Raw genomic sequence first — 19,763 nt, 5'->3', positions numbered from 1 at the left:
GTATAATAATACTGGTTCAGAATAAACAATCATAGATTTCTACAGAGAGATTTTTAGGGGTGCTGAGATCATATTTAGGGGTACTTGAGCGCCTCTGAAAAGGGTGTAAAATCGCCCCTGACATATATTATAGCTGCTGTTCTGCTGATATAACAGTAGCTCTATAGTATTAACCAGGGGCCATTTTAAACCATTTTTAGGGGTGCTCAAGTACCCCGAAATTTGATCTCAGCACCCCTAAAAATAAATAAATAATATTTCCCCTATGCCCCCCCCCGCCCCCCGCGTGTGTAGCATTAACACACGCTACCAGTGGGGACAATCTGAGCTCTGGGAGAGCATAGTAGTATGGTGGTGTTATTCCTCCAGCGTCATGTCCCGCCCCCCTGCAGTGTGAGTAGGCTGGAGCAGGTTTAGGAGGAGGAGGACGAGTCATACTGGATCGTTGCACCTCACATCCCACACTGGATTTACCGGACTCCACCTGACACGAGCGCTGTGTGCTGTTCGTAAGCGCGCGCTGACACAGGACGGCGCGAGACGAGGAGGCTCGTGTTGTTGTTTTTTTTTTCTCTCCCTCGCCTAGTGTCGTAGTAGTAAACATTAACAAAGACAGGTGAACGCACCGCTCACCGCCTGCTCTCTCTCTCTCCTCTCTCTATTGTTTTTTTTTTTTTTTTTTTTCTTCCCGAGGACAGCGGAGGAAACAACCAGCAGTGTAGCTGTGGATGGTTTTATCCGCAGTGCCTCAGACAAGCAGCCAACCGGGGAGCAGAATGTCAAGACAGCAGCAGCACCGGACGCCGTTAAAACTCACCGACAACGTGGTGGAGGTCAAGAGCAAAGTAAGTGGCGGTGTAATGAGCTTCCCTGACGGGTATTTAAACGGTTATGAGAGGAGACAACGTCTGTTTTGTGCTGACAACACCGACGTTACCTTCCGTTGTCGTTCAGAGAAGATAAGTGATGTGTCTCTATGACACACCAGCAGCGCTTATGTTTTTACTGTCCAACCGTTGGTCATGTTGGTATATTCTTCTGTGTGACGGAGGGAAAAAAGGTTGGAGTGCAGCTGACAGCGGCCTGGGTTACTGTCAGCAGGCAGACCTATCGTACTCTGCTCCGTTTCATTCCGCATTTATTCCGCCGCCGCCACCGCCGCCTTCCCCCTCCGTGTTCAAACACACATCCTGCTTCTCCATCTCCGCAGGATCTCCTCTCCTCTCTGCTTGCGTCTCTGTAGCGGTTCATTCAATGACATGCATCAGGACTCTACTCTGTGTGCTACTGTCACTAGAATCAAATAATGCCACATTTACTGTAACTAACCACTCTGTTTTAAAGTGGGCTAATAGCTACTTTATCTGAGTGTTTTTTGTGTGCCTCTAATAATAATCATCATAATCATAATCATAGTCATAATAAACTTTATTTCTATAGCACCTTTCAAAACGGAAGTTACCAGGTGCTTCACACAATGCAATGTTAAGAGAATAATATACACAAAACACAATAACACTACAATAACAATAACAACACATTAAACAATCAAATAATACAACTTAGAGCAGCAATTATACAATGTTATAAAATATTATTAAAAATATTATCTGACGAATATAGTTAGTTTAACAATTAAAACTCATCAGGTGTGCTACTAATATGACCTATAAACAGGCAGGAGTGGTAAATAAGATAATAGATTCAATAGATGAATTATTCTTTTTATTTACTTTGATGTTACTAGGCATCTCATTTGCACCTAAGTAAACATTTCCACAAATAATTTAAAAATATTTTGTATATTTTGGATTTTATGAATTGTATCTCCACCAGGATATGTTGCCCCTGTTAAGGTATAAAAAATGTATGTGTGTATCTCCTGGTGCACGTTGTCTGGTTAAGGGATAAGATATGGAAATGTAGCCTTCTGATTGTATATCATCATGCTTATGATATATGATGATCATGTCATGTGCTTATTATTCCTTGGAGATCCCTTTCAAATTATAGGCTACAGTAAGTGTTTCATGTGTCCTCCTTACACTAAAACACTTCACGTCATTGCAGCAGTACAGTATCATTGTGAAACCTCTTCATGGTGAATATTTAAAAAAAGAACATTTGAGGCATTTATAATGTGTGAAGTTTGGCTTATAATAAATGTGCCATTTCTGTGATATGACAGAGGCTTCTTATTTAAACCCACAATAGTAAGCAAACAGCTTACTTACATGTAAGCTTTGTGTAGATGCTCTATCCTAAATGAGAAAAAATTCAAATTAAAGGCAGCCAGAGACAATCTGCATGACAGGAATCATGGTTCACATAGCTGCCACATGTGATGTGTAATATAGTAAGTCACATACATGCACAGTATGAAATATTACCACTGCCATTACCACTACTGTATGAGTACTTCTTTTGGAATTAACACATACAGGGCAAATGGACAGTGAGGAAGAAGAGCCATTCACACTGAAACCGAAAGTGGCAATTGCCCCTCCCCCTTACCCCTAACCCTAACCCCTAGCCCCCACCCCCAATTCTCACATGTCCTGTTCTAAACAGAAACCACTGTAGTTGTATTCACTGTCACTGTACAGCTGTTGATGTTGAATCACATGGTTTTTTGATGTCATGCAAATGAAAGGAAGTATTCAAATGAGATAATGATGACTCAGCGCATCACCTTTCAGCACTTAGATTGCAATCGGAACCCCCCCCCCCCACACACACACACACACACACATACACACACGCACTTACTGAAATCATAACACAGATTCTGTGTGTTATGGTCTCCCTCAAATATTTGTCTAATGTGACCTTCTAATAATCTCTTCTCTCTCTTTCTCTTTATAGTCAAATCATTCACTGGACTGTCCAGGTTCTTTATCAGAAACAGTGTTGGACAGATAAGAGAGATAGTTTACATCCAACAGACATAGAAGAAGCTAGAAGGTCTTTTCACACAGGTCGGGTCACATATATCAGAGCTTTTCATCCAGAGTAAAAACATGAACACAGGAAACAACACACTGATACTTCATATCAGAGTTCATACTTACAGTAGAAACAACCGCAGCAGATTATTTTTTCATCCTAATCTGAATTATAAAGATTGCAACTGTTCAAATATAGTATATAGATAATGGTTCTATTTACACACACACTTTCACACATACCTACACTGTGAGTTCAGCCTGTTAAGCCATTCACATAATTACAGAAACCTGCCTTTACTTGTCTATTTAAAGGTGCAGTGTGTAGAATTTAGTGGCACCTGATGCCACAGATTTATCAGATATGGGATATAATATTCAGTATGCTTTAGTGTATGATCACCTGGCAGTAAGACTTTTTATGTTTCTACAGTAGCCCTGTGTGGACAAACTAAACAACGTGAGTTTTGCATCTACTGTTGGTTCCCCTACATGCTTGGGAGGGAAGGTGAGGGGTTACAATCTGCAACTTCACTGCTAGATGTTACTAAATCATCTTTTAACTAGACAGACATTTTTCCTCAGTTTGAAATATGGGCATGAAGGATTTTAACACCCGCCAAGCACCAAATGCAAGTAGATTTTCAGTTTGGAAGAATATCAGCCACACTAGTGGGGAAATATTTTTACCAAAATAGTCATGGAATAAAATATCTGGCATGATTTCTTAGATGAAATTACTCATGTTTGTCCCTTTACAATGTAGACACATGCACCATGTGTTTTTCAAGTGTGTGTAAACAGTGTTGTGAAACTGTAGGGCTCGAGATGTTCTGAGGGACGGAACGCCAACCACAGACCATCTGTAGTACTTTCAGTTTCACAGCACTGTTTACTGTACAGGACATCAGCTACTCCACATCACAGCTCTACACTAAACTGTCACTTACAGTATTCAACTTCATATCTCATTATCTGAAACAAATATATATGTGATTCAATGAAAATATGGATATGGATCATCTCTTGGCAGGTGAGTCAAGAAGTGAATTTCGGACATTTTTTTTCTCCCCACCCAAATTAACTTCCTGTCCTGGTACAATCAGACCATGCCAAAGCAATTATTTGAATGTCTGTGTGCTAACATTACATTATGTTGTTGAGGACAGTAGGCCTTTCTGGTCTACAATTACAAAACATAACCATTAACTCCTCGCCCTGTAGGTGCTGGCTGTAGTAAAGGTCATAAATCCCGCCCCCTCTATAGTCCCTTTTCCATTAAGGAAGTTCTGGGTAAAATGTAGGAGGCAGGAACTTTACAGGAACGTCCTCTCACTTGTTCTTCAAAACTTCACAGTTTTGCCCGCGACGTCACCGAGGCGACACACCAAAAGCATAACAACGAGGATGTCAACATACATCTTTTTGTCCATCTTCTACTACTACTTTTCTGCTTATTTTGGCGCTTTTGTGTTGACGTCACATTCCGCTTTGAATATACCCAATCAGTACCAAGTCAACCTCAAGCCCCACCCAGGAATTTTTCGGTGCTGCATGGAGTACCTACCCTGAGGCAAGGACTCGTTTTTGCCCCTGTAAAAGTTTCAGGAGATTGTCCTTCAGAGGTGGTTCCTGCTATGGAGACACGGGCCAACGGTCACAACCTCGTAAAATGACCCCAAAGTTCCTAATGTTAGTAGGTGGGACATGAGCCAAACTAAAATATCAAAGTAGACTTCAAATGATGTTTTCCCAAAGATGGTTTCTGTCATTGTAGGTCATTATTATCACCTATTTTTCTTATAAGTTTGTTTTTACGTAGTTATATATAGATATAAAAAGGGAGCATGACATCATGATTGACAGCTGTGACAGCCACTCTCAGACTTCCATCAGGTGGCAGGACAGCTAAAGTGGTGAGTCCCGCTGCTCAATTCCACTGTGTAGGCTCTGGCTCCAAATGACATCACAGCAAGATGGAAGCTTCTGGAAAGAAGATATTTTATCTCCATTTCCTACTTAACGAATTTAATTGAATTGAAGTCACGTCGTCCATGCTTATATGCAGTCAATGTGCATAATACTCCACTTTGAGGGTGAGTACTGGAAATGAAATAATGGATGTAAGTGATACATTCCCAGCATTAAATCCTCAGAGTTCAGTGATGTAGAATGAAGAAGTTTAGAATGTAGATGTGTGGATGAGCATATCAAGTGTATACCTTTTGAATGAATAAAGAGATAATGTGAATGTGAAATAGTGACACATGTAGCACAAATGCTTTACCTGTCCTGGCAGCTCCAGAGAACAATAGACACACTAAGCTGTTGATGAGAGAAGCTTCTTAGATTCCACAAGATGAGTTGGGAACACTTCCAACTTGACCACAGTGGAAAAGAACAAAGGTAGTGATACAGAATGCTTGAGAGTTTTAAGAATTGGAGCATTTTGTTAGATCAGGTAGAGCACATTCTCACCCTCATACTGCATTTATCTCTGGAAGAAATATGTTTAAAATGTAAAAAATTTTGGCTGTGGTACAATTATGCTTTAGGCCCTGATGTCATGTGTTCTCAACAAACTGGATATTGGATCCACCATAACTGCATTCACATTAGGTATTCAACAAGGTAGAAACAATGGTTCACTGAAACATGTACAAATGGAGTGGAAAAGTGAAATGCCTAGGAGCTTACTGCAGTGAATATGTGATAGCTACACCTACACCTACTGTACACCTACACCTGGTGCTGATGGAAGACCTCATTGATCATGTTAGAGCTAGCAGTTCTGTTGAGAGCCAGAGTTGAGGTTTGGAAAACAAAGCGTTTGCAAATCTCCTCTCATCAGTAGGAATGTGAAGCTTGGTTCAAAGTTCTCCTGAGATTACTTGATGTTGTGACTGAAAGCTTTGTTTGTATTCCCACAAGCATGCACACTTTTTTTCCCTGCTTGATATCCATAACAATCTGTTTATGTACACTGATTGACCAGACATAATAATCATGTGATGGTTGAAGTGATGCAGGCAGGGTCTATGTGTATCACTATAAAAGTCTTAAATGTTTTAAATGTAGTTTTTGATACTCAAGGTCTAAAAATGGAGTTGTAGGAGTTAAGGTATTACATTTGATCTGGGTTGGAGCAGAATGAATGAGCCTAATAATATTTATTCAGTTTATGTTATTTATCATTATTATCATTATTTTCAGATTTTTTTACGTAACCAACCAATCAACTTATCAATACTACTATAATTATAATGAAACTAATCATTAGTTAAATGACTTCAAAATGAGGTCCATTTCAACCCACTGCAACAGTCACATCCTGCTTTTGCTTTATTATAAGTCTCAGCAATGGTATTAAAGTTTTGAAAAGGTCTTAAAAGTCATTACATTTGTGCAGATACCCTGGATGAAGGTGACAGGTACATCTTTCCATTCACGTCAATTTTCAATTTTGCTTGTACAAAACCACTCAGTGTTGGATGTCAGAATACATGATAACATTATCACTTTATACTGATGTATATGTGAATATTTGTGTTGTTTTTTTAAAAGAATAATTCCCTTTAACACTGACACAAAAATGTATGGTCATTTTTACACTCTGCCCATCCAGTACCAAAAAGGGCAATTTAGCTCACAAATTCCCCTGTTTAGTCCACATTGAGACATGTTTGTATTCATACATAGAATGTATATATTATTATTGTTAGTAGTGGTTGTAGCCAGACGTTTAAAATAGCTAATAGAATATTGTATTTAAAGACTGTGTAAAGTGAATTCAGACATTTTCTTCTAAACACATTAAATAGGTCATAAATGTATTTCTAAAAAAGGTGTAAAAAGCATTTCAACCATTTAGATTTGAATTGTGGAGCTAGGCTTCACACACTGTGTTTCAACATTCAGTTAGGGATTTAGTGAGCGGGTCTGAAAAGCACATACATTCAGCACATACTACTACTAGCTACTACAGTCTAGCTGAGTTAGCCGCCGAGTTAGCCGCCAAGCTAGCAGCTGAGCTAGCAGCTGAAAGCTCTCAGACATAGCGTCCATGTTTCTGGTAGAGGTGGTGACTTTGATTGACAGGTGATACTTGGTAGGGGGCGGGGTTTCAGTGAACTCGGCAGGCACTCCCACAGTGTTTGGTAGCAGAGAAAGAGGCTGAGTTTTACACAACTTTGAAGCCTAATTTCATATATTTGGCGATTTTTTTAATCATTCAAATTTGGCAGGGTGGTTAGACTGACTTTACACAGACTTTAAATGAAATTGTAATCTATAACTACTGATAGTAATCTGAGCTGTAGGTGTATTAAAGTCAAGTTGATCCTCAGTCATCCCCCATAGATATATCCAGTGGGAAACACTACTTGATGCTGGTGTTTATCGTCCTGTTTGCAGTTTGATGCAGAATACCGTCGCTTCGCTCTGAAGAAGAACGGCCCGGGTGGCTTCCAGGAGTTCTACCGCCTCCTCCAAACCATCCATCACATCCCCGGTGTAGACGTGCTGCTGGGATACGCAGATGACCATGGAGACCTCCTCCCAATCAATAACGACGACAACTTCCACAAAGCTGTCTCGTTAGCCAATCCTCTGCTCCGTATCATCATAACCAAGAAAGGTAAGAAAGAGAGAGAGGGAGAGAGAGAGAGAATAAATGGTGCTTCTATTTACCTCCGACTGTCACTGGAACTCATACAACAGCTTGGGATGAGAACAGACATTTATAAGTGCTCTACCTGTTGGCTGCTCCTCTAGCTTTTAATAAGTGTGTGGGTGAGAGAGAGTGAGAGAGAGAGTGAGAGTGAGAGAGAGAGAGAGAGAGAGAGAAAAAAGAGAGAGAGAGAGAGAGAGAGAGAGAGGGGCTTTGCACAGCTGCAGGGAAGGTCTTTGTTCTCCACATCAAACATGTTTAATCATCATACACAGCACCACCTGATGATTCTTTGCCTGCCTGCTTTTTTAAACTGTTCTGTCCCCTGAGGTAGACGCTGTGTTTTGAATATTTTCTGGGGCATGTCTGCTTAATTAGACAGGTAGGCAAAGAGAGAGGAAGACATCATAAAGCCATCACATCACAGTTTGTTGCGAGCTGCACATTACTGTTTGACAGGTCATTTTACATCCATGGATGCTGCAGTTGATAAAAGAAATTGGCCGTCAGCTTAAAGATAGAGTTACTAAACAGTATGGCATAAAAGACAAGGATGGTCGTTTATTAAAAAGCAATATTACATTTTTTTTATTCATGTTTCAGTTTTTTCTTAACCTTCAGTGAACAGCAGAACAAAGCAGAGATTACAGCTGAAAAGTTGTAACCCAGAAGAAACAGTTGTAATTTTTTTTATGCTCATCAAGGTCTCAGTTTCTAATAATAAGTGCTGTTTTGGGAAAGTAGTCTGTCTATATGGAAAGTAAACCTCAGGAATTATTTTTTTCATAAAGACTGCTGAAAACAATGTTGAATGTAGAGCTGCCAGAGTATTGATTTGTTTCCTTCCTGCACAAATGAACAAATATCATTTAAACCTCAGATGTTCTAAAATAATTGATTCCTAAATAACATATTCACCTAAATATAAGGTGATTATAAGGCTTATAAGGGCCAACACCTGTTCATAGAAAAATGCTTTCTGAATATAACTTCCATCATAGTACAGTAACTCTGACACTGATCCAAAATGATTAATAGCATTTCTATGACTGGCTGTTTGTGTTTTGAGCTCGTGATCATGTGTGACAGAGTAACTGGCAGTTGTAATATTCCGTTTCTGCAGCAGAGATGTCAGAAAAGGCTTTGAATTGATTTCCTCCATGGTAGAAACACACGTTCCACAAGCTTTCACAAACTGGACTAACCAAACACTTTTAGAGTTGACTGACTCTAACACACTCACTATAAATAGACTTTCACACACTCTCTAGACTAGAAACATTAATGCCACAAACAACTCAGAATGCAACACTCTGTGTAAAGTTGGTTTTACGCCGGTGCTTTATCTGATGGAAAAGAATATGTGATGTTCTGATGTTCTGATGTGATCTGTGTTATCTGAACACATCATTGTCTAGACTCTGAATATCTGATGATACATTTCCAGGAAAAAACCCAACTGTTTTATATTCAGACTAATGATGATACACTTTTTGAATTAATATATTAACATATCAGAATTATGTATTCATTTGACAATCAGCATATTTCCCTCTGGTAATTATGGTCGTTTATGTTTTCATCTGTTGGTTTTGTTTGACTCTTATCACAGCAGAACATATCTGATGTAGTTTTCTTTTGGAATAGTACCATCTGTGCTGATTTGAAACTAAAGCAGGCATGTTGAGAGTTCATTCAATCTAAGTAAATCTTCTTCTTACTTGATTGCTGACTTTTTATTTATTAATATTTTGACTCCAGACTCTTGTTGCCATTTATTTGTAATGCCAACTCATGAAACAATAGAGGAAATGAACTATGTGTTTCCCAAACAAACAATCTGTTACACAGACTCAAAGAAGCTTTCTGAATGTCTCACAGTGTTAGCTGTGTGGTTGTAACAGAACAGGAACACAGCACACAGATGAAGTAGTTAAAAGGCTGATGATTACAGAGTGATTACAGTGCACGCAGATCACACTGAAGTGATGCTGTTTTGGGTGTGACAGGAAGTGATGAGGAGGAACCATGCAGCACAGATGAACTCAATCAGTTTCAGGGTCATTTACTGGAGCTCAACTGATATATTGGTCTGCTGATATCATCAGCTGATATTGACCTATAACAGATATCAATATCGACATATATGTTGACTGACACATGCCGATTTTTTTTATTATCCTTTAAAATTATACGGGCAGCATTTTATGTATATTTGATACATTTCCTTAATCCAAGTTAAAAGTAAGGAAAGAGTAAACTTTATTGATCCCCCTAAGGGCAAATTCAAAATTTACACAACAGTATCCTTGTAATAAATGATAAAAAAAATATAATAAAATACAATTCTATACACAATAAACAGTCTCTAAATACTGTATACAGTAAACATGTTCCTGGGATTAGACAGTAGGGATGCTATGAAAGCATTTTGAGGCATGTGGCTGATATATATGTAAATATATACCGTACATATGTTTGTGTTCTATGTCATTTCTTATTTATAATTATTTATTACATTCACAGTCAAGTTTACTGTTTCAGTGCACTGATGTCATTTTATACAAGTTTATAGTTAAACTGTAAAATAGTATGACGTCACTACATATCTTTGTCACAAGGGTTTGATAACTAAAAAAAATGATCCAATGATCAGAATATATATATAAATACATTTTTTATAATGTGGTTATCAAACACTTGTCAAACATATGTAATGGAGGTGAGTTTACAGTTTAACTATATTGAATGTATAAAAGAACTACACTGGGAATTTAATCATTATAAATGACTATTAAAAAAACAAAACACATACAACAAGAAATATATGTATGCATTAACCTGCACATTTTAAGAACGTTTATTATCTTTGTAAACAAACCACTAATCCTAATTTTAGTTTTCTTTGTGCAACTGTACATCATATATGTACATGTGTTATCTGTATCTCTCTATCTAATTTCTCTCCTTCTTCTTTTTCTCTTTTTGCTTTGATAAATGTAACTCTCACACTGGAGAGAGCCTACAATAAGCCTCCTGAGGGTTTTTACACATTTCATGTTGTCTATTAGTGTATAATCTGTGTCATTTGTGTACGTTTAAACTAATTAAATTACATTTTAAAAAAACTAAATAAACTTGAATTAAGAAAAAGGATACATATACTGTACATACAATGCTGCCTATATAATCTAAAAAATTATAATCGGTGCATATCGGACAACATATATACCGATACTGATATATCTGTGATAGGCCGATATCAGCCGATAATATGGGTTAACCGATATATTGTAATTTAAAGTTGACTCTATTTATTGCATGAAGAGTATATATCTACCATAATCACTAACTACTACTATCTGTTGACTGGGATAAAACAAATGAATTTATCTTCCTGTTCCTTGTTCTGTGTAGTCCATCCATCCATCCATCTTCATTCTTATGTCATGGATTACATGACTGATCGTACTACACTGCTGCTTGGTTGCGTCTCAGAGCACCTACTCTTGCTGCGTCTCTATGTCTTGTATAATTCATGATGTAATGATGCTAATCTGCTGTTTAGCAGGCTGCTATTGTTGTTGAGAATCACAGACAGCCGCTAGTGTAATCAGATTAACTCAGTGGTCTGGGAGAGACAGAGAAAGAGAGGGAGAGGGCAGTGGATGGAAGATGTGGAAGACAGATAGAGTCCAGAGAGAGGAAACTAGAGGAAATCCATTTAAACACTTAAGTTCCAACATCCACTTTTCATCTCACTGTCCTCTCTCAAATGTTTCAAAAGTCTATCAAGTCCAGCACAATCAAATCTTAAACACACACACACACACACACACACACACACACACACACACACACACACACACACACACACACACACACACACACACGTTGCAGTAGGAATAATGTCCTAATATAATCTCCATTGTGCTTCAGGAGCTAGCCTGCACCTCATTAGTAAGGATTAGCCTGTGAGTTAAGCAACTAAAAATCTACTCACCACATTACTTTATCTTTCATCCCTGAGCCATAATCCTGTTTATAATATAGCACATCCACGTGAATGATGCTGTTCTCTCATGCTCTTCATGTGAGTTCAGGAAATATTAACAAATTGAATGAATTTTTCTACAATTTGTAGCAAAATTATAGCATTTCTGTTATAAAACCCCTTAGAAAAAAGTAGTATATTCAAGTGTACTACGAGTATACTTATTTTATACTAAAACTGAGGCAGTATACTTGAAGTTTACTTTTTATATACTATATTCTATATACTTAAGAATAGTATAGTGAAGTATACTTGGCTTATACTGAAAAGTATAAAGAAAAGTCAAAGACTAAGTACTGTACACTAATACTAAGACTTACATTATACTTTAATACTAAAGCTTATACTTGTACTTTAGTATACTTTTTACTTCTTTCTGCCACAAAGTACTAATACTTAGTATATTTTGATCCAAGTACAGAATAAGGTCAAATCATTGACTCGTGCTTACACTTAATTTAGCAGAATAAAAATATTTTTCACTACACACATTAACTTTGAGGTTTTACCCCTGTTATAAACTTATATAGTATAGAACTAGTACAATGGCACTATATAGAAGAGTGTACTTGTGCTATACTTTAAGTATACTTCAATAAACTAAAATGTGGACTAGAAGTATATACCTCGTACACGAGTAGTATATAGACGAGTGTACTTGTTGTATACTTGAAAGTGTACTTTTGTAAACTTAAAATGACCCTATAAAGTATACTTAAAGTATACTTTTCTAAACTTAAAAATGTTACAATTTAGTATTAAATTAGTATACTTTCTAGTACACTACAAGTACATGGTCCGTAGTATACTTGCTATACTTATACTTACACTCAAGCATACATACAAGCATAGAACTTCAAGTATACTACTTTTTGCTAAGGGATTGCTCTGTATTAGGATTGTGAAGGCTGTTAAGTGTAGATGAGTGAGGTTGTAAAAGCTTCCTGATTGCTTCCTGAGATAATGTGTGTGCTCTTCTCTCTCTTCTGAAATCCACTGTGTGAACCTTCCCACAACTTTTTTTTTACTTTCTTTTTTTTGTCCTTCAACTTTCCCCACTTCTACTTGCAACTAAACAAACATTGTCACAAATTAGAGTTCTTTCTTTCATTCTACATAGTAAATATAGTTTTAATAACTTAGTTTCAGTCACTTCATTGACTCACTCTGGTCCACCACAGAAGATCTGAACACTTCATTTTAATTTAAACAGCACACAGCTTTATAGTTATAATATACCTCATCATTATCTCTTTACTTCTGGCTCTTATAACCCTCACATACTGTTCATATTCTACACCCTCGCAGTATGTTTTGGGTCAGAATCCCCTCATAAAAAGTGTCTTTAACATCAATTGTCAATCTGATTAAACCTTGATGAATGTTTCAGAGAGCAGAGAGAGTGTATTTTTTAGCTCATTTATGGAGAAAAAACTGCTGCTATCACACAATATCATGTCCATGGAAATATAACATAGCAATAATGATGGAAATGTATTTAATGTAAAGGTAAAATGATCAGAACTTTATGGAAGTGTGGGGTTTATTGTAGAACCATTAGAGCCATCAGTCTTCACTGCTACATCATAAAAACTACTATCTTATTAAAACTATGAACTATTCATTTCACTAAAACACATGGCAATAGATACAGAGATCATTTGACCCAGAATATTATGTAAGGGTTAAAGGAGAGCTGTGTAAATGTGATTTAGGTTTTTTTGTTCACATCTCCTGGTGTTCTTACAGCCCCCACCCCCACCCACTGCCCTCTGCTAAAATGTCAATTAAAGGTGCATTTATAAACATCATTCATTATCATTCATGAGTGATGAATTTTTATCAGTCCCTTGAGTTGTTATTTCCAATTATAAATAATGTTTTCATTTTATTCTAAATTATTATTGCCACATTTTAATAACTAAGCTGGTTACTTTGCCGGAAGATACCAACACGTCTTCATGGCTTTATCTGTCACTGTGGCTTTTACTTGTATTACCGCTGCTGTTGTTCAGCTCCTGATGTAATGAAAAGCCAGAATGCAGAATTCAACCAACAGGTGATACGCTGCATTTGGTGAGCCATTAGATTATGTGAGCTGTTGTGCTGGTTAGGCTGGTTTAAGCATGAATGAGATGAATATCAGGGCAAGTCACAGTATGTGATGGGTCACAAAATATGGTGAAACACCGGCAGGTAAGGCATCATGGTGGAGATTAAACTATACCATTAGTAGCTGTTGTTTTGCTTTGAATATTTATCCTCTCCAACATTTTTTTGGGTGAGAAAGTTATTATTTTGGTTCCCATATGTGGTTTTATAACACCTGTTTAGAAATTTGCTCCAGTGTTTTCAGTGTTCTCTCTGCACTGTATTGTTGTTCCACGGGTGCTATTTTTACTGTCCCCAGGACAACGGGACATCCTTCACTTCGACCGCTGGTTTGTGTGTGTGTGTGTGTGTGTGTGTGTGTGTGTGTGTGTGTGTGTGTGTGTGAGAGAGCGAGTGAAAGAGAGAGTGTTAGCAGCCCATCTGGTGTTGCAAACCATTAGCCACTGAGTGGGATTATCTTTCTCTAAAAGACTTCATCAATCATATCAGCTCACAGCCACCACAGTGTGTGTGTGTGTATGTGTGTGTGTGTGTGTGTGTGTGTGTGTGTGTGTGTGTGTGTATGTGTGTGTATGTGTGTGTGTGTGTGTGTGTGTGTGTGTGTGTGTGTGTGTGTGTGTGTGTGTGTTTGTGTATTTGATGTGCACAATGTAAAAGGATTATGTAGGAGGTCGATGTGTAATATGTGAATTATGCATTAGTACTGCAGTGGTAGCTGTGGTAACGATCTCTTCCTGTATTAGTAGCACTGTGGTAGCCATGGTAACAGTTCTACAGGAGTATTACAGTTGTAGTCCTGGTAACAGTCCCATATTGGTATCACAGTGGCACAGTAACAGCTCTGTATGAACAATGATCGTTTCATATTAGTAATACGGTAGTAGTCATGGTAACAGTTTAGCAGAGGAACAGTAATACAGTGGTCGTCATGGTAACAGTTTAGCAGAGGAACAGTAATACAGTGGTCGCCTTGGTAACAGTTTAGCAGAGGAACAGTAATACAGTGGTCGCCATGGTAACAGTTTAGCAGAGAAACAGTAATACAGTGGTCGTCATGGTAACAGTTTAGCAGAGGAACAGTAATACAGTGGTCGTTATGGTAACAGTTTAGCAGAGGAACAGTAATACAGTGGTCGTCATGGTAACAGTTTAGCAGAGGAACAGTAATACAGTGGTCGTCATGGTAACAGTTTAGCAGAGGAACAGTAATACAGTGGTTGTTATCATGCTGTTGTCATTTTATGATGATTTTTGTATGACAGCTGTCCTGGATCTCCTCTGGTAGTTTTCTGGTAAGGTGTAGGTAAGACTAAAGATGAATTTGCATACTCAATCATTCAATCTTTATTTGTATAGCGCCAAATCACAACAAAGTCATCTCAAGGCACTTTACACATAGAGCAGGTCTTAACTCAACTCTTCAGGTTTCATTTTAAAGAGACCCAACATTCCCACCCGCTACTGAAGATAAATGTTTTTAATCTCTTAGTTCATGTGCCGCCAGCAGGTGAGCCTATGGCAGGTTCATTTTGCATTGTATTGGTGAAAGGTATAGATTATAGACTTTGTGATAACAGAACATTTAGCATACTCATATAAATGAGAAAGAAACACTAGGACAGACCTCCAAACTGACTTTTTAAAATTGCTACATGTTAACTGGCAATTTCACAATCAGTAGACACAGGTGAAGTTCATTATACATGTCACTCCTGGGCCCTCAGGTGCCTCCCTGCTGGGGAGGCCACAATCATATGATCTAGATTACAAACTTAAAACAAGAAAAAAGGAAGACCTCTTCTCATCATATCCAGGTAGAGTTTGAACATTTACAATTTGAGTGCCTTTCTCCAATATATGTGTGTGTGTGCTTGTGTGGAGGGACAATGATAGCACGCTAAGGGAAAAAGAGTGAGAGAAAGAAATGAAAGATTGAGGAAGAGAGATTGGGAGAGAGCAGGCAGAGGGAGAGAAGGAAAAATAGAGGTTGGATGAAGAGAAAGGGGTGGGGGGTGGAGGGGGGGTTATCTTCTTCCTGCCAGAGGGTGCCACAGAAATGACTTTCCAGAAATAACAGCAACACACAGACATACACAAATAAACACACAGAATAGTGTCACAGTTGCTGGCATGCTTGTGTCTGTAAATGTGTACAGGAATGTATTTATATAGTGTTCCAGCTGTCTGTGGCAAAGCTCCACGAGCCCTAAGACTGAAATCACTGAGTTAAGGATGGAGAGTTGCCTATAGACGGTCTGAAAATATCTGTACAACACGATGAGAGGAGGAGGAGATCAAATATTTATATGCAAGCAGCACGATGCACTGACGGAGGAAGGAGAGAGGAAGACAGAGAGAATCAGAGAGCTGGAGAGGAAGAGCGTTTCTATCTGCAGCTCATTTAGCTAGCCGTCTGTCTTGAATCCCTGCCACGGCAGCAAATATCAAATGAGCTGAAATGAGTCAAATTGGAATGAACTGATAGAGTCAGACTTGTAACAGAAGGAAGACAGTTAATGTTTGTGGTGCTTTGGCACTGCTGGCACAGAAAATTCACCCTGGCTGACAGGAGGAAATGTAGAGGAACTGATAGAAAGATTAGAGAAATTATTTTACAGTTACTTAGTAGCTTTCAATGTTGGTTAAAGGTGCAATGTGTATAATTTAGTGACATCTAGTGGAACAGACTGGGCAGAAACACAATATAATATTTATGTGTATGTTTTAATTAGTGCATGATCAGCTAAAAATAATAATGTTTTTTAAACTTTAGAATGAGTCCTTTATATCTACATAGAGAGCAGAGCCTGCCATGTTTCTACAGTGGCCCTGAATAGACAAGATACACTGGCTCCAGAGAGGGCCCTTCATGTTTTTTTGTTTTTTTTTGCATTTCACAGCAACTGTATGTTCTCCATCATGCTTGGAGGGGAGGTGTGTGTATGTGTGGTCTGGTCCTTTAAAGGTTTAAGAATTGGAAAATGTATTCCATTCCTGTTGAGCTGGGGCCACTGGCTGATGAGAGACACTCTGCACCACATTATGAACCTGACTGGACTCACAAACCACCAACTTATTTAACAACCGTGTTTACTAAGCAGCAGTAGGCTCAGTGAGCTTGGCAATGACTGTATCTATGTGGATAGGTAGGTAGTAATACTCTGAAAGTGACATAAATTCATTCTTAGAGACAAGTCTGTGTAAGAAGTAAGAATAAATATGTTCTGAGTTTGACATACCACAGAAAAGTGTGTTGTTAACCACCCTGCCAAATTTGAATGATTAAAAATCAGCCTTTTTCTCTGCTCCCAAACGCTGTGGGAGTGTCCACCGAGTTCGCTGAAACCCCGCCCCCTACCAAGTGTCACCTGTCAATCAAAGTCACCACCTCTACCCAAAACATGGACGCTACGTTTGAGAGCTTTCAGCGAGTAGCATCCAGCTGCAGCCCCGGAGCAGAAGCCCCTGACATGACAAAAGCCTCTGGCTTGACGGAAGTGGCCTTAAAATTGCCTAACATAGCGTCTATCAATTGTCCCTCATTTGTTTTACCTTTATTTAATCCTGCAAGTCAACATTGTTTTGTTTTTTAGTAAAACAGAATTTCTTAATATAGCGTGTATGAATTGTCCATTTATATTTATTTTACCCTTATTTAATCAGGCAAGTCATTAAGAACTAACGTACTGTATAGAAGATTAATCCTTGTTTTATTTAATCTGAGAACTCTATTCAATCTTAGTTATTATTCAGTCCTATTATAAGTCTGAGCCGTGTATCAAAATATTCTAAATAAAATAAATAATAGCCACCAGATAAACAAATAGATAAATAAAATGCAATTGCCACCAGATTAACAAAACGTACGTGAATCCACTCAGTGCTATAGGCGGAAAAAACTCCTTTTTTAAAGAAATTCTCAGCCCTCAAAATAAAATAAATGGCCCAAGCCAACCTCAGTCCTCTCTCGCCATAGCGGATTATTTTTATTTTTTACTGTTTTTTATTAAGAAAAAGCAGCATGTGGACATGCTCTGTGAGACCCGCAGCGGACAATACGCGCTCAGATGGCACCGATGTCCCGGGAATGCAGAGGTAGCGCCTGGCCAGAATAGCCCATGAGTTGATTGACATAAATAGCTAAATTGAAAAAATATGTAAAAAAATTAATCGTTAGTATTAATCGGTCAAAGTTCCTGTTATCGGTTAACGGTTAAATGGTTAACCATGTGCATCCCTAACACAAACATAGTCACATTTGTATTCATAATGTTGATATTAAAGTTAAATCCATGAAACGTTAACATTATAACTTGATTAGTGTAGGCTTCTAAATAATAACAGTAACCTATAAACTTGTGGAGTCAATTATACCGATACGATGAACATGTAACTGCAACAAAGTTCATAGAATTATGTGCAAACGACATATTCGTTTTTTAGGCTTTTATTTTTGTTTTCGCTCGGAGCAGCGATTAACTTCCGCCTAACACTTCCGGCAAGGATTGGCAATATATGAGCGGCGATTCCGGCAAGGATTGGCAAGGATTAGGTATATGGCGGCCCTCTTGTCAGCCATCTTTACTATAGACATATATACGTATATATGTCTATGATCTTTACTGCAGCAAGGTACTCGCGTATCCTCAAAAAAAACCTAATTTCTGGTATTCTACGTCACTTCCGTCAAGCCAGAGGCTTTCGTCACGTCAGGGGCTTCTGCTCCAGGGCTGCAGCTGGATAGTTGCTTTCAGCTGCTAGCTCGGCGGCTAGCTCGGCTGCTAGCTGGGCGGCTAGCTCGACTGTAGACTGTAGTTGTAGTAGTGTGCGCTGAATGTATTTATACCTACAGCAGCAGGGCGCCCACTAAATCCTGAACACAGAAATGTTGAAACACAGTTTGTGAAGCCTAGCTCCACAATTCAAATCTAAATGGTTGAAATGCTTTTTACACCTTTTTTAGAAATACATTTATGACCTATTTAATGTGATTAGAAGAAAATTTCTGAATTCACTTTACACAGTCTTTACTGACAACAATGTAGATCTACTGATTAACATAAAGGATCATGTTCTATGGCTACACAGACTATACTAATTACTGCTTTTGTTATTTTATTGTTCATAATAATTAAAAAATAATATAATGCAGAGGTGGGCAAATAGTGGACCGTGGGCCAAATCTGGCCCTGCAGCAAAACTATTTGGCTCCCTGATGAAAGTTTTGACTTTCATAGTTTATATCAAAACTTTCACATAAACTTTCTCTACTGTAGATAAAAATAAACACATGATTCCTGTAAATCCCAAGTATTGTAATATAACCTTGTTACATACTGCCTCCCAGGAGGAGTGGCATACTATTTGAACAGTGACTGGTGCTGAAATGACGTCTAATAAATCTAAGTTTAATGTGTGAATTCCACAACTTTGGCCTATGCAACAGATCTGCTCTTCACTGGTTGGCAGTTGAACAGAAATGGTGGATTATATTGCCATTTTCCCCCTCAGATACAGTTGTTAACAGTCTTCAATAAATATATTTATTGAATTCTTAAATTATTTAAAAGATATATGCCTGCATTTACACTGTTCCAGTTAAGGCCCTAACCCTAACTCAGTGAATATATATAAACAAAGTTGAAGTGAAATGAAGTGAAGCCTACAAACTAGTTCAGGCAGTACAACTGGAGCTGCAGCTGTGTCAGAAAGTCCACACTGTACTGTTTATGCTGTACATTCTATAGTTACATAATAGTCTGTTCCACATGAGTTGGCTGATTTCATTGTTAAAACTTCCAAAAATCCAACAATTTACTGCAAAATCCCTTTCGTGCTTCTATTGTCCCTTCAAACTATGCAACAGCAGTTAAGTGTTTCTTGAATTGGACATAGAATAAATACTGATCAGTTTCAGATATGTTCGTAGGGAGTGTCTCTGCATCTGTGAGGAATGAACTCTCCCACTCACTATTAATTAAAA

General features: G+C 38.1%; 1 protein-coding gene across 1 annotated transcript in view; it reads left to right on the top strand.

Moving 5' to 3' along the window:
• The first annotated feature begins 761 nt into the window (after positions 1 to 761).
• pard6a (par-6 family cell polarity regulator alpha) overlaps positions 762 to 19,763 on the top strand; it is a 32,505-nt gene continuing 13,503 nt past the window's right edge. The window contains exons 1-2 of the mRNA XM_053319728.1: positions 762 to 845; positions 7,359 to 7,581. Coding sequence (XP_053175703.1) covers positions 777 to 845; positions 7,359 to 7,581 — 292 coding nt within the window. The 5' untranslated portion in view covers positions 762 to 776. The remainder of the gene's footprint in view (positions 846 to 7,358; positions 7,582 to 19,763) is intronic.

The sequence above is a fragment of the Scomber japonicus genome, chromosome 5 (genome assembly GCF_027409825.1).
Source record: "Scomber japonicus isolate fScoJap1 chromosome 5, fScoJap1.pri, whole genome shotgun sequence".
Lineage (NCBI taxonomy): Eukaryota > Metazoa > Chordata > Actinopteri > Scombriformes > Scombridae > Scomber > Scomber japonicus.
The sequence above is the reverse complement of the archived record's forward strand: the minus strand, read 5'-3'. Positions and strand labels throughout refer to the sequence as shown.